The sequence below is a fragment of the Oryx dammah genome, unplaced genomic scaffold, assembly GCF_014754425.2.
Source record: "Oryx dammah isolate SB20612 unplaced genomic scaffold, SCBI_Odam_1.1 HiC_scaffold_27, whole genome shotgun sequence".
In the NCBI taxonomy this organism is placed as follows: Eukaryota; Metazoa; Chordata; class Mammalia; order Artiodactyla; family Bovidae; genus Oryx; species Oryx dammah.
Window position 1 is genome coordinate 8,352,918 of NW_024070211.1, and position 14,898 is coordinate 8,367,815.

Genomic DNA, 14,898 nt, shown 5'->3' on the forward strand with positions numbered 1-14,898 from the left:
TCCCCCAGGCTCCCCACTTTGACAAAATGGGAATTTTTTTTCTTTAATGAGCTAGCTAACTATGTGGGTACATGTTCTTCGGAACTAAAGCTTGAAATGTTCTGTTATATTAATAAAGCTTGCAACGATCAGCAGCTGTTCATTAACCACCAAATACCTCTCAGATGGTTTGGATTGTGGTACCCTTTCTATGTCAGCCACAGTTTTCTCCCCGTGTGTATGTTTTGTTTGTTTTTTAGTTTTTGGTTACACTGTGTGGCATGTGGGATCTTAGTTCCCTGAACAGGGATCGAACCTGCTCCCCCCTACATTGGAAGCACTGAGTCTGAAGCACTGGACCGCCAGGGAAGTCCCTACTGTGTTATGTTTTGAATGTTGCCTGGTCATCAGCTACTCAAGGAAATGACTGTATCACTGTCATCTCACCATCAAATCACTGTTTTTTAGATCCACGGGTGTGAGAATTGGAGGAGATCTTAGGGATTGAAGTTTACCTTCTCTTTTTACAGATAAGGGAACCCAGACCATGGCGATTTAAATGATATCCTCAGGGTCATAGGACTAGTTTTTAAATCTTGAGGCAGTCTGTCTCCACGTTGGATCGCAGATGTCTTCCCTACAGTTAAATTGAGGATGTGCTCAAGGAATAAGAACTCCTTGTAAAACCACTGGAATAAAAGCATAATGTCAGCAAGGATTAAATCTGAGTCTTCAGTTTTTCCCTGTTTTATATCAGCTGCTCTGCTGATATAGGTGAGTTGGCTTAATACTTTACTAAGCACAAGAAAGAATCTAGGAATTGTCAATAAAATTGAACCAAAACCTTAATGTCTTCCCTCATAGTTCAATCAGTAAAGAATCTGCCTGCAATGCAGGAGAACTGGGTTCAATTCTTGGGTCAGGAAGATCCTCTGGAGAAAGAAATGGCAACTCACTCCAGTACTGTCGCCTGGAGAAAACCATGGAAAGACGAGCCTGGCAGGCTACAGTCCATGGGATCTTGAGAGTCGGACACGAGTTAACTAACCCACCACCACCATGTGTCTGTACCCAAGACGGTATTGAGAGCATCATCTTTCATGAAACTAAACATAATTATTTAAAATCATTATAAGATTATTAAGTTTTTAGTCTTTTATTTTTAATATTAAATCTATCTCTGACCTGTCTCATTGTACATAAGGAGACTTTGCTATAATAAGTGGTTGTACACACACACACACACAAATGGGCAATGGTGAAAAGTTGTCTTGTTTCCAAACAGGCCTTGTTTCTCTTGGATGCTTTCCCTTAATATCCAACAGCCAAACGTGGAAACTGTAAAAGGAAAGTGAACTTTTTATTACAGATGAACCCTTACACACTCAATATTGCACACATACTGATTCTGAATCTTATGTTGCCCAAAATGTTACTTTATCACAAAGGTCTTATTACAAAGTTCTTTCAAAAAATCTGAATTGGAAGACCTCTTGGGTCAATCTCATGTCATATAGCTCTTTACATGGATCATTCATGGTCACCTGGCTTTTGTTTGAACACCTCCAGTGGAGGAGACTCATCACCATGTAAAGTAGTTCTTTCCATAACATCTTATGGAAAAACCTGAATGAACTTAATTGGCCAACCCAATAGTGTCCTCTGTCATCCAAGGATGAGATGGGTATCCTTGGGGTTGGTGAGTGTCTCACCCTAGGAAGCGCTGAGCATGGTTTGGGCAATCAGTGAAGGAATGTCCTTTGTAACCTCTAGTAGTCTGCTTCTATGACATACAATAAGGGCATTTTATAATGTTTAAGATGTCTTTTTTGGATAGTTTACAAAAAAATCATTCCTGGATTTATCAGCTTGGGAAGTTCGTATTCTTGCATTTCAAATGCAAGCTATAAGTATAATCCTGCTGAAAAAATGGTTCTACTCAGCTGTTAAAAAAGATCAGAAGATGAGGGGGGAAATAGCCATTCTCTAGTAGCTGACCATAACACATAAGACATACACACGTGTCTCTGGAGCCAGACAGACACTGATTCAGCTTCCTCCTGTACCATTTACTAGCTCTGTCATTTTGGACAAGTGACTCATCTTTAGATGGGGAGACTTATTCTTACGCAGGGTTTTTGTGAGGATAAAATCAGATAATGCTGAAAACCATCCAGCACAGACTCAGAAACAGTAGGCTTGCAGTAAGTGATAGCTGTGAGACTTAACACATTCCACTGTGGTTGTCTAAATCCCTAGTCTTAAACTTTTACGATCACGTGGTGGCTTGCATTAGACAGAATGTAGTCACAGATATCATGACCTCATTTGAGTTTCAGAACAACCCCCTGAAGTAGAACAAAGGTTACTGTTCTTTTTTTAACCAGTGAGAGAAGTCAAAGTTCTTGCCTACATCAGACCTTGCAGAGAGGTGACTAGAATCCAGGTCTTCCTGTACCAGGGACACACTCTGTTTCACCTGCTCCCACAGAGGCTAGTGTTAGATGGGGTCCCCCAGTTTCCCTTCATTTGTTCAGCAAGTATTTACTGCAGCTCAAATAATTGAGGTGGGTATTTGTCCTATTTGTGGTATCTTCATGAGCAGGGTGCTTCATATATAATAGTTGCTCAGTACATACTTGTGGAATGAATGGATAGATTAAGCCAGTTTTCTGAGTCCTTTCACTGGGTTACCCTGCTTCTGCTAAAGGGACAAGAGCACTTGCAGGGGCCTGAGAGAGACTGGCTGTTGGGAGAAGCCAGTGGCTATAGAGAGAAGCTGGTTCAAGATGAGGCAGGTTATACACGACCACGTGGGTGGTCCCAGGATAATTACACTTGGTAAAAGAAAACAGACAAGTACGTGCGATGTGGTTCCATTTACGTAAAGTTAGAGAAAAGGTAAACTAATCCATTTCATGGCAAATAGATGGGGAAACAGTGGCTGCAGCCATGAAATTGCTGCTGCTGCTGCTGCTAAGTCACTTCAGTCGTGTCCGACTCTGTGCGACCCCATAGACGGCAGCCCACCAGGCTCCACTGTCCCTGGGATTCTCCAGGCAAGAACACTGAAGTGGGTTGCCATTCCCTTCTCCAATGCATGAAAGTGAAAAGTGAAAGTGAAGTCGCTCAGTCGTGTCTGACCCTCAGCGACCCCATGGACTGCAGCCTTCCAGGCTCCTCCATCCGTGGGATTTTCCAGGCAAGAGTACTGGAGTGGGGTGCCATTGCCTTCTCCGGCCATGAAATTAAAAGACGCTTACTCCTTGGAGGGAAAGTTATGACTAACCTAGACAGCATATTAAAAAGCAGAGACGTTACTTTGCCAACAAACGTCCGTCTAGTCAAGGCTATGGTTTTTCCAGTGGTCATGTATGGATGTGAGAGTTGGACTATAAAGAAAGCTGAGCACAGAAGAATTGATCTTTTGAACTGTAGTGTTGGAGAAGACTCTTGAGAGTCCCTTGGACTAAAAGGAGATCCAACCAGTCCATCCTAAAGGAAATCAGTCCTGTGTTCATTGGAAGGACTGATGTTGAAGCTGAAACTCCAATTCTTTGGCCAGCTGATGCAAAGAGCTGACTCATTGGAAAAGACACTGATGCTGGGAAAGACTGAGGGCAGGAGGAGAAGGGGACGACAGAGGATGAGATGGTTGGATAGCATCACTGACTCAATGGACAAGGGTTTGGGTGGACTCCAGGAGTTGGTGATGGACAGGGAGGCCTGGCGTGCTGCGGTTCATGGGGTTGCAAAGAGTCGGACACGACTGAGTGACTGAATGGAACTGAACTGAACTGAAGCTAATCCATGGGACAGAAAGCAGTTCAGTAGTTGCCTGGGGATGAAACAGGATGGAGTTGGGAGGGAGCAGTTTCTAAGAGGCAGGATGAAATCTTTGGTGGTGAATATGTTCTTTTCCCTCAAAACATATTATTTATTCATTTGGCTGCATCAAGTCTTAATTGTGGCATGCAAGATCTTCACTGTGTCTGCGAGATCTTTCACTGTGGCACACAGCTCTTAATTGTGGCAGGAGGGCTCGGTAGTTGCAGCACATGGGCTTAGCTGCCCCGGGACATGTGGGATCTTAGTTCCCTGACCAACAATTGAACCAGTACCTGCTGCACTGGAAGGTAGATTCTTAACCCCTGGATCACTAGGGAAGTCCTGACACATAGGTTCTTACCTTGATGTGGTCATGGTTTCAGGGGGGTATAAATATGTTTAAAGATATCAAATTATATACTTAATATGTGCAGTTTGTTGTCAACTATGCCTCCAGAAAGCTGTTTCAAGAGGAAGAGGAGTACAGAGATAAAGGAAAAGGAGAAGAGGTGGGTTTTCTCTATAGGTTCTCTCAGTTTGGCCCCTACAGACCTGAATAGCAAGGTCCATAATAAGGCTGGTTCTGTGTCCCCCTAGTGGTCAGTATCTTGGGCTGCTGGGTGAGAAAGCCAACCTCAGCATCAGCTGGAAGATTACCTAAGGCAACACACATCAGAGTACTTTGTGAACTGCGAGTGCAGGTCAAAGGGAGGAAGGCAGTGGGGTCTCAGGGAATGAGCCCTGACCTTCTTCCTAGCCCTACAATGTCACCTAGACTGTCAGTGGTCGCTGAATTATTCGAGCTATATGTCTCTTGACTCACTGACCCCAGATCCCTATACTACAAGTTTTCTCATGTCCACTGGCTGTAATTTACCCGGCTCTTCCTCTCAGAACTTGGACAGTCATGACTCCGCTCGGAAGTCTAGCAAATGAGGGGACTGGACTTGCTGGCCCCTGCGGGCCTTCTGGCGTTTGCAGCGCAGGATTCTATCACCTTCATGTCGAACTATTAGCCCACTTTGGTGACTCCAGATGGGGAGGAGATGTGGCCAGTGTCAGTTCCCACATCCCCGACCCTCAGTGACTTTGAGGCATCAGGGAAATGGGAACATCTACTACCTCCCCACCCCCCACCAACACACACACACACACACACACACACACACGAAGAAAGGATTTGCTTCTCCTCCAGTGCTCCTTACTTCATTTTCATTTGTTTTTTACTTTACTCTCCATAAACACCAAGTTAACATACATACCCCAGGTATCTTTTTAAGTCCATTCACTCTAAACTTACGACATTAATAGGTTAAAAATATTACCTTCCAGAAAGATTGGTCGTCAAAGTAGTGAACCTTGTGAGTTGCTTTCCATATGTTGAGGTTTAAGAGCAAACCTGTTTAAGTTCATAAATAAATGTTACACATTTAGAGGATTGCATTTATCTCAAAGTTAATCAGACTATCTTATCTCACCTATGATAACTCAACAAAAATCCTTTTATCTCCCGCAACCAGGAGATAGACACACTGAAGCACTGTCCTTCCTGGACCAGTTTAATTAATTCTATAGAGATCTTTTAAAAGGAACTGGTAAGAACAATTGTAATATCTGCTGCTGTGGCTAAGTCACTTCAGTCGTGTCCGACTCTGTGCGACTCCAGAGACGGCAGCCCACCAGGCTCCCCTGGGATTCTCCAGGCAAGAACACTGGAGTGGGTTGCCATTTCCTTCTCCAATGCATGAAAGTGAAAAGTGAAAGGGAAGTCACTCAGTCGTGTCTGACCCTCAGTGACCCCATGGACTGCAGCCTTCCAGGCTCCTCCGTCCATGGGATTCTCCAGGCAAGAGGACTGGAGTGGGGGGCCATCGCCTTCTCCTTGTAATCTCTAATTCATGACTAAACTTAGAGAATGAAGCTAGGTCTTGCACTGTGTCTGTCTAAATACGTCTTGGTATGTCTTTGTCTCTGGGTAATATTTTTGATGTTAATTTGTAAATAAGCTCTGTTTATTTGGCTTAAAAAAAGGTAAGCGCTTACAAATCAAATAATTCTAAATTAAACAATAAATTCCAGGTTCATGTGAACTGGGAAATATTCAGGATTAAATACCTGATATTAATGTTTGTTTGTTGACCTATCTAATATAGACATGTCTTAGAGTAATTAGACTGCCCTCGTGATTTCCCTGGTGGCTCAGATGGTAAAGCATCTGTCTACGATGCAGGAGACCTGGGTTCTATCCCTGGGTTGGGAAGTTCCCTGGAGAAGGAAATGGCAACCCACTAGAAAATCCCATGGACGGAGGACCCTGGTGTCCATGGGGTCGCCAAGAGTCGGACACGACTGAGCAACTTCACTTCACTTTAAGAACAATTACATCCAAAGGATTTAGATTACACTGAGAGGTATATGATAGTCATGGATCTAACATGCTTCCCAAGACAGAGAAGAAGGACCCTGTTGCACAAAGCCCCACTTAAAAGCTGATTCATTTAAACACAAGAGGTACCATGGAGAGCGACTCAAACAGCCACCCTTGCAGGCTCATCCTCCCTGGTTCCAAGAAAGTCACAGTGACCTCAGCTCCAGATTCCACTGGTTAGGAAAGCAGGTAATAACATGTGCTCCTGTGCTTGTTCTTGTCAGCCATCCCACCTCTGCCCAGAGAGCTAGGGCCCTATGCATTCCCCCAGCTGCTCAGAGTGGAATTTCCAGCACATAAAGTCGTGCTTACCTTTCATATGAAGCAGGGAAATGCCATTGATAGACTTATCTGTGTGTTTTTAATGATGATCCGTCCCACCATTGATAGACTTATCTGTGTGTTTTTAATGATGATCCGTCCCAATGTATTAAATAGTAAGATTAACAAGAGTAGGTGTGTGCTCACTCACACTCGCCTCTTACAGTGTGTGCCTTTAACTGATATTGGCATGGAGAGTGTAATCAACACACCTCATTTAGCTAGAATTACTCATAAATGAACCTCTGTTGCCTACATATATTTTTCAGATAGTTGAGGCTTACTCATCACTGATGAAAATCCATCTAAAATATATTTTCTTGTCTTGTGAGACTACACTGAACACATTTAGACTTTTTTTAAAAAATTAGAGTTGTTGATAGGAATATCTATTTATCAAAGGCACTATATAATGTGGAGAAGGGCCACAGCTGCTGAAAGTTACTGGCCCGTTCTCTGGCAGCCCAAGTTTCTCATGTTCTTGTGTCTGGTTTTAAGAATTTACTTTCTCCTGCTAGGCTCTTTGCTCTCACTGCTAACTTCTACCAGTGTGTCTTACCTCTGGAAACCTAACTCTAATCTGCTATTTTTAATCTGCCTGAACTGGGAAAACCCTTAACCATGCTTGATAAGATTGCTTCTTTTTATTTTCTCTCTCTCTCTCTTTTGGCTGTACCACATAGCATGTGAGATCCTACTTCCCTAACCAGGGATGGAACCTGTGCCCCTGGAGTGGAGGCACAGAGTCTTAACCATTGGACCACCAGGGAAGTCGCCAAGATTGTTTCTTACCTAAGTGCCTATAGGAGGGCTTCACAGAAAGGGGTCTCTTCATGGGTAAAATGCTTGATTTTAGGGGGTCAATTTGGTGCCATCCTGGCTTTTTGGAGGCCTCTTTCCCCTTACATTGTCCAAGTAAATTTTTTTTTAATTTGGGGAAAGATTAGGGGATGTCTTTGTGGTGCACAACACACGGAAGGCTGTCTTTCTTTTTCTTTTTTTGGCCAAGTGGCATGCAGGATCTTAGTTCCCCGACCAGGGATTGAACCTGAGATGCTGAAGTGGAAGTGCGGAGTCCTAACCACTGGGCAACCAGGGAAATCCCGTCCAAGTACTTTTTAATCACCAGTTTCCTCAAGTAGAAAGCAACATGTAAAGATGAAAGCTCATTGTTCTTAACTCTTAAAGGAATAATACGAGTGTCTTTATTCTCTTTCATGATCTCAGTGAAGCATGGGAAGCCGTCTGAGTTGCTTTACAAGGCAGCACCACTTAGTGTCATTTGTCTACACTGCTGACAGTGGCGAATGGCATGAGAGCCCGGGTGTAGGACTGCCAAACAAAAGGCAGGATGCTCAGTTAATTCTGAATTCTGAGTTGGGAGCCTTGTGTTTTCACTTGTTAAATCTGGCAACTCTCTTCAGGGTTGGACTGCCACCACCAATAGAATGTAAACTTATGGCAGAAGGCCTTGTTCTCATCTGCATTTAAGCAGTCATCTCAGACTCTGTTGAAAGCTGAGGCCAATTGGTACATTAAAGCAATTCTAGCCAATCTCATTCTTGAAAATTCCAGAAAGTACTTTCGGGACTTTCCTGGTAGTCCAATGGTTAAGACTCTGTGCTTCCAATGCAGGGGATGTGGCTTCCATCCCTGGTCAGGGAACCGAGACTCCCCATGCCATTGCTGTTCAGTCACTAAGTCGTGTCTGACTCTTTGTCACCCCCATGGACTGCAGTATGCCAGGCTTTCCTGTCCTTCAGTATTTCCCGAAGTTTGCCCAAACTCATGTCCATTGAGTCTCTGATGCCATCCAACCATGCCGTGCGGCCCCAAAAAAGTACTATCCTGCATGTTTTAGAGCTGAAAGGATGCCAAGTGAATAGTTACTGTAATCCATCCGCTTTACAGAAAGCCAGCCAATGCCCAGGGCACACCATTCACCCAAGGTCACACCATTCTTTAGGGTCTGCTTTGGCTATTTTGTCTCTTGTTTGGCATTCACTCCCTGCTTAGAGACACAATATGTGAGAGTCTAACCAAGAAGAGGTATTTACCTGTAGAATAACAGTGAACAGTTCTGGACAGAATGCATGTTTTCATCTTGCGTATAAGATAGGCAAACTGATGTCTCCCCACGATTCTTCTGGGACTTCCCTGGTGGTCCCGTGGCTAGGACTCTGCACTTCCAGTTTGATCCCTGGTCAGGGAACTAGATCCCACATGCCATATGTGTTTTGGGGGCTTCCCTGGTGGCTCAGATGATAAGGAATCTGCCTGCAATGTGGGAGACCCGGGTTTGATCCCTGGGTCAGGAAGATCTCCTGGTGAAGGGAATGGCAACCCACTCCAGTATTCTTGCCTGGAGAATTCCATGGACAGAGGAGCCTGGTGGGCTATAGTCCACAGGGTCGAAAAGATTCGGACACGACTGAGCGACTTTCACAGTCACATTCACAAGACTCTTTGCTCTTCTGTCACATTGCAGAAGTAAAAACGTACTTCAGTCCTCTGCCTACAGATCTCCAATGGCCTCCCATCTTCAGAATGATCTGGCCCCTTGCTGCCGCTCTGTCTCCAGCCCCCTCCCCTCTCCCCACCTCTCCAGCTACAGCAGCTACACTGACATCCTTGCTATTCCCCGAACAGGCAAAGGATGCTCCTGCCTCAGTGCCTCTGGCCTTGCTGTCCCTTTTCATGGAAAGTTCTCCTCCCAGATAAATACACAGTATGTCTCCCTCCTTCTTTGCAGTCAAGTCCTTGCTTAAAAGTCAACTTCTTAGGTAGGACTTCCTTACTACCCTTCCTAAAGAGCACCCCACTCTCACCATGACTCTGCATTTCCCTACCCTGATTTATTTCTCTTCATAGTGCTTATCACCATCTGATGTACCATATTTTTTCCTATTTATGGTAAAAGCTCCCTCTCCACCTAGAATATCAACCTGGTGTGACCAGGGAATTTGGTTTGTTCACTGCTGTGTCCCTAGTACCTGGTTTATTTGCTGAACAAAATAGCAGTTTAGGTGTTATCAGGGAATAACAGGTAAGCTCTGTAAGCCTCAGGGTTTCCTTAGTTTTCTGTACAAAATTCAGTGAAATCACCAGTCCTGGGCTCAAGAGGCTACAGTGTTCAGGTGACCTCTGAGGGCCTTCCCAATTCTGAAATGTTGTGATTCTGTGTTCATTTGTTTTTTTAAATCTAGATATGAGCCCTTAGCCTCATTTGGCTGGAGCTGAGGGGGTGGGTTCATGGGGAAGGAGATGGGTACATACATGTCCAACCATGGGCCAGTTGCAGTCTCGGCCCAGACCCTGCACCCTGGACGATGGTGGAAGAAGGGTGGTCTCACACTGACCTGTCAAAAGACCAGAGGTCACACCCATGATGATGGTGAAGCCCAATGCCCCGATGTTGATGAGTACCTGGTGGCTGAGCCTAGAAATGACAAAGCAGAGGTGGTCACATTTGGGCATCAGGCTGCAAAGGTCACTGGGGACCAAAAAGACTATGCGCATCGGTAGTGACGCTGTCAGCAAGGGCCACCGGGAGAACGAATGTCCCCTCCCCAGGCAGTGCCTTCCCGTAGCTCTCCTGCAAAGCTGCTCAGACACGTAGAAGGGGAAGACGGGATTTCAAGATTCTCTTTGGCTTACTTTAGCTCATGGATAATGAACTAGAGCAGAAGTCAGAAAACCCAAGTTCAAGTCCCAGTTCTGTCACTAGCTGTGTGACCCTAGGCACTTAACCTTGGAGTCCTGAGTTTCCTCATTAGGCCGTTAAAGATAAAGGTTTCCTGTCTCTCAGGGCAAGAAAAAGAAAGGTTTTATGTCTAAGTAGGCAAAAGAAACTGAACAGACATTTCCAAAGAGGAGGTATTCAAATGCTTAAGTAGTCATCAAGGAAATGAAAATTAAAACAGTAAGTTTGATGTCTAAATTATATATTAGGTAAAGGAAGCTCTCAGTTTCTACTGTATAAACCACAATAGAAAACTGAAAGTATCCACCGAAGCAGATTGCATGAAAACTGTATGATCCAACAGCTCAACATCTAGGCATATACTCAACAGAAATGCATTTGTAGGTTCAAAAAAAAGTGCTGGAACATTCATAACAACAATACTAGCTCCATACTAGAAACTACCCAAATGCTCATTGACAATGGGTAAATTGTGCTGTGTTCATATAATGGAGCTCTGTTCTATGTTTTCTTAAATTTTGTATTTGCCACTCATTTATTACAGGGCCAAACTGTCAACATTGTTTACCTCGATCTCTCATAAGTCAACTTTCATTACAAGCCCCCAACTGCAAGCTCTAACATTTGTGTTTTCACTTTCGGCCTATAGGGGACATCCCTGTGTCCCTCCCCTGCCACTCTAGTCCTAAAGACATAGTCTCTGCTCCCGTCTCTCTCTACTGCCTGGTCCCTGCATGTGGTAAGCTTTCACGTGTCCCTGCATGGTATGTCATGCCTCTCATTTCCAGGGCAATTGGAACACTGAAGTTTCTGTTCAATGACCTTGGCCTCTCCATGTTGTCATTCAGTTGCCTTTATCAATTAAGCCCAAGCACAAATCAATGCTATACTCCAATGAAAATGAACAATCTACAGAGATACTCAACGACATGGATGGATCTCACAACTTCAAAGATGAGTAAAAGAAGCCAAGAGGAACACAAGAGCAGACCTCCTGTATGATTTTATGCATTTAAAGGACAAAACCAGGCAAGACTGATTGCTGCTCTTAGAAGTCAGGTTAGTGGTTGCCCTGGGACAGGGCACAGATTTCTGTGTGCTGGTTATCGGCCAAGTCAGAAGTCATTGAGTGGTATTCTTATGACATGTTTTTAAAAATTGTTGTTTATTTATTTGGGCGGAGCTAGGGCTTTGGTGCTATGCGGGCTTTTCCTTAGTTGCGGCGAGTGGAGGCTGCTCTCCGGTTGCAGTACGCGGGCTTCTCGTAGCAGCGGCTTCTCTTTTGAGGAGCACAGGCTCTAGAGCGCTGGCTTAATAGCTGTGAAGCACAGGCTTAGTTGTTCTGTGCCATGTGGGATCTTCCCAGACCAGGGATTGAGCCTGTGCCTCCTGCATTGGCAGCTGGATTCTTTACCACTGGACCATCAGGGAAGCTAACCCTTATGATACGTGACTATTCTGGAAGTAGACTGTATTACAAGAAAAAAGTTTCTTTAAAAAGTAGTAAGTGGTAGAATAAAAGCGATAAGCGAAAGTCACTCAGTCGTGTCGACTCTTTGCAACCCCAATGAATAGTCCATGGAATTCTTCAGGCCAGAATACTGGAGTGAGTAGACATTCCCTTCTCTGGGTGATCTTCCTGACCCAGGAATCAAACCAGAGTCTCCTGCATTGCACGTAGAATAAAGGCTAGACCCAAATCTGCTACTTACAACCCAAGTTCGCTCTACCCTGCTGCCATCTGAGAGTAGAAATGGATGAGGCAGAAATGGCTGTGTTAACATTCCCCACGCAGGGTGGGCTCCTTGTGCCAGGGCTTCAGCCTCTATGGTTTACCATCTGAAAGTCCCTTTTTTACAAATGGGAGGTGCAGGTTAGGAAAGTGAACCAAGGGTCCCATTGCCATGTGGCTTGGAATGGCTGTTTCTAGGGATTCAAACCAGGCAGTTCAGTCTACCCACAAAAGTGGCCAAATTTCAGCATCGGTGGGCTCCCTTCTCAGATTTGGCCAGATCTGCATTCCAGGGATGCTATTATTTATTCATTTGTTTATGGTCACGCTGGGTCTTCATTGCTGAGTGTGGGCTTTATCTAGCTGTGGCGAGCGGGGGCTGCTCTCTGGCTGCGGTGTTCAAGCCTCTCATCGCAGTGGCTTCTCTTGTGGCGGAGCACGGGCTCTAGAGCTCAAGGCTGCAGCAGTTGCATCTCCTGGGCTCTAGAGCAGAGGCTCAGTAGTTGTGGTGCTTGGGCTTAGTGACCACCTAGCATGTGGATTTTATCTCCTGCCTTGGCAGGCGGATTCTTTACTCCTGGACCACCAGGGAAGTCCCAGGGATACTATTTTGTTTTTAATATTTTTCTTTAAAGTGAAGTTGCTCAGTTGTGTCTGACTCTTTGCAATCCCATGGACTATAGCCTACCAGGCTCCTCCGTCCATAGGATTTTCCAGGCAAGGGTACTGGAGTGGGTTGGCATTTTCTTCTCCAGGGGATCTTCCCGACCCAGGGATCGAACCTAGGTCTTCCTAGGTGTTGCAGGCAGATGCTTTACCATCTGAGCCAGCAGGGAAGCCCGTATATTTTTAAGTAAACTTAAAAAAAATTTTTTTTAAAATAAACCTATTTAAAAGGAACTTTGTGTCACTAGCTTAAATGGAAGAGAAATAGGAGGTAACCAAGATACAATGAAAAAAAAATATTGCTTTAATCTCCTTTAGGTGCAGCAGCCGGGGCAAATCTCAGACAGAGGTTTCCTCTGCTGTTGTTGAAGTTGGAGGTCAGCGAGGGTGGGAAGAGCGTGGAGACACTCAGCCCTAAGGGGCTCTTCCAGTGTGTCTTCACACCACTTAAAAATCCCACAATTTGTGAAAAATGCTCCATCCAGGCTCCAAGCACAGCATCTGACTCATTTACACTCACTCACCCGAATAGGGAAATGGGCAAATACTGTTTGTGGAATGAATGAAAAGTCATCCTTTGGAATGACGTGTCCAATGACACAGAGCTAGTAAAGCAGCTGATCCACACTTCCTGGGAAGTGCTCTGACGACCAGCTCAGTCCTCTTGCCATCTTTCCATTATGTCCAGATGCTCTTCTTACAGAGGCAGCAGCATCAGTAACTATCCTAAAGAAAGAGGCCGTGTGTTGACTGTTTACTACGTGCCAAGCACTGTCCTGAGCCCTTTCTTGTAAGAAAGTGAAAGTATCAGTTGCTCAGTGGTGTCTGACTCTTTGTGACCCCATGGACTGTAACCCACCAGACTCCTCTGTCCTCGGGAGTCTTCAGGCAAGAATCCTGGAGTGAGCTGCCATTTCCTCCTGGGATTGAATGCAAGTCTTCTACATTGTAGGCAGATTTTTTACTGTCTGAGCCACTAGGGAAGCCTTGAGCCCTTTCTTTTATGTTGCTGAATCTTCACAGCAGCCCTGGGACATGCATCTTATCATCCTATTTTACAGATAGAAAACTGAGACTTTAGAGAGAGTTTGAATACCTTGCCCAGTCACACAACTGTTCAGTGTGACCTTGCTCTATTTGTCCCCGAGGCCTGTGCCCTTTACTTCCAACAGACCAGAGGCCACCCCGAGAGAGGTCACTGCTGTCACTGTGCCCTTCCTTTGCCAAGTTCCTGCAGAGGAGAGAAAACTAATACTTGGTCCTCAGCTGTCTCATCCTGATGAGACTTGACGTGGAGACGGTGCTGGAGTCAGGCTCACACAGACGCACAGGACGACAGCTCTCATCTCCTCTCAACTCCATGTTTGGGAGTATCACTTTGATGGCTTGAAATCAGCCATGGTGAGAGTATTGGCACCAGAGAAATCGGTAAATGCTCTAAGTCAGGGCTTTGTTTCACCAGAAAGCTAGCTCTTAATCCTTTAGCAGCAGATTGGTTGGTTGTTTTGCTTTGTTTCTATTTTTTGCTATAGGCCAATAGTTCTTGAACCTGAACTTGCATGAGAAGCACATATAGGACTTGAGAAAACAGACTGCTGGGTCCCGCCGCCAGGTTTCTAATTGTGTGGGTCTTGGGTAGGGGAGGATTTGCATTTTTAACAAGTCCCAGGAGATACTGTTGCTGTTGAGAACCACTGTTCTGGGAGAGCCAGAGAATCACAGAATTCGGGGGAGGGGAGGGCAAGTGATCCAGAAGTTCCAGGTCAGCAGCCCACGAGCAGAATTTGGTCCACACATTGTTTCTAATGGGGGATTTCCCTGTAGCCAAGATGGTAAAGAATCTGCTTGCAATGCAGGAGACCCAGGTAGGATCGGGAAGATCCCCTGGAAAAGGAAATGGCAACCCACTCCAGTATCCTTGCCTGGAGAATTTCATGGACAGACCATGGGGTCGCAAAGAGTTGGACACGACTGAATCAACTTAGCACGCACGTGTTTCTAATGATTTTGAATCTTTTGCCAATACTTGGGGGAGTATGTGCATAACTCTGGATTTCTGCCTTCTCTTAAAAAGTCATTAGATCTGGCAATCCTGATCCCAAGTCTCTGGATGGTTTAAGCTGTCGGGCACTGAAGAACAAATGCCTGTGGTTTCCTCCCCCTGCTGGTCTCATTTTTAACCTTACCTGTCTGGCCCCTACAGGCATCTGAGTGTAGGACCCTGCTAGATTAACCTGTTGT

General features: G+C 45.1%; 1 protein-coding gene across 1 annotated transcript in view; it reads right to left on the minus strand.

Annotated features, from left to right (window-relative positions):
* Positions 1 to 1,211: 1,211 nt before the first annotated feature.
* Positions 1,212 to 14,898, minus strand: part of RHCE (Rh blood group CcEe antigens) — a 39,927-nt gene continuing 26,240 nt past the window's right edge. The window contains exons 8-10 of the mRNA XM_040229637.1: positions 9,916 to 9,995; positions 5,133 to 5,206; positions 1,212 to 1,317 (exon numbers count right to left, since the gene is read on the minus strand). Of these exons, the coding sequence (XP_040085571.1) occupies positions 1,291 to 1,317; positions 5,133 to 5,206; positions 9,916 to 9,995 (181 nt within the window). The 3' untranslated portion in view covers positions 1,212 to 1,290. The remainder of the gene's footprint in view (positions 1,318 to 5,132; positions 5,207 to 9,915; positions 9,996 to 14,898) is intronic.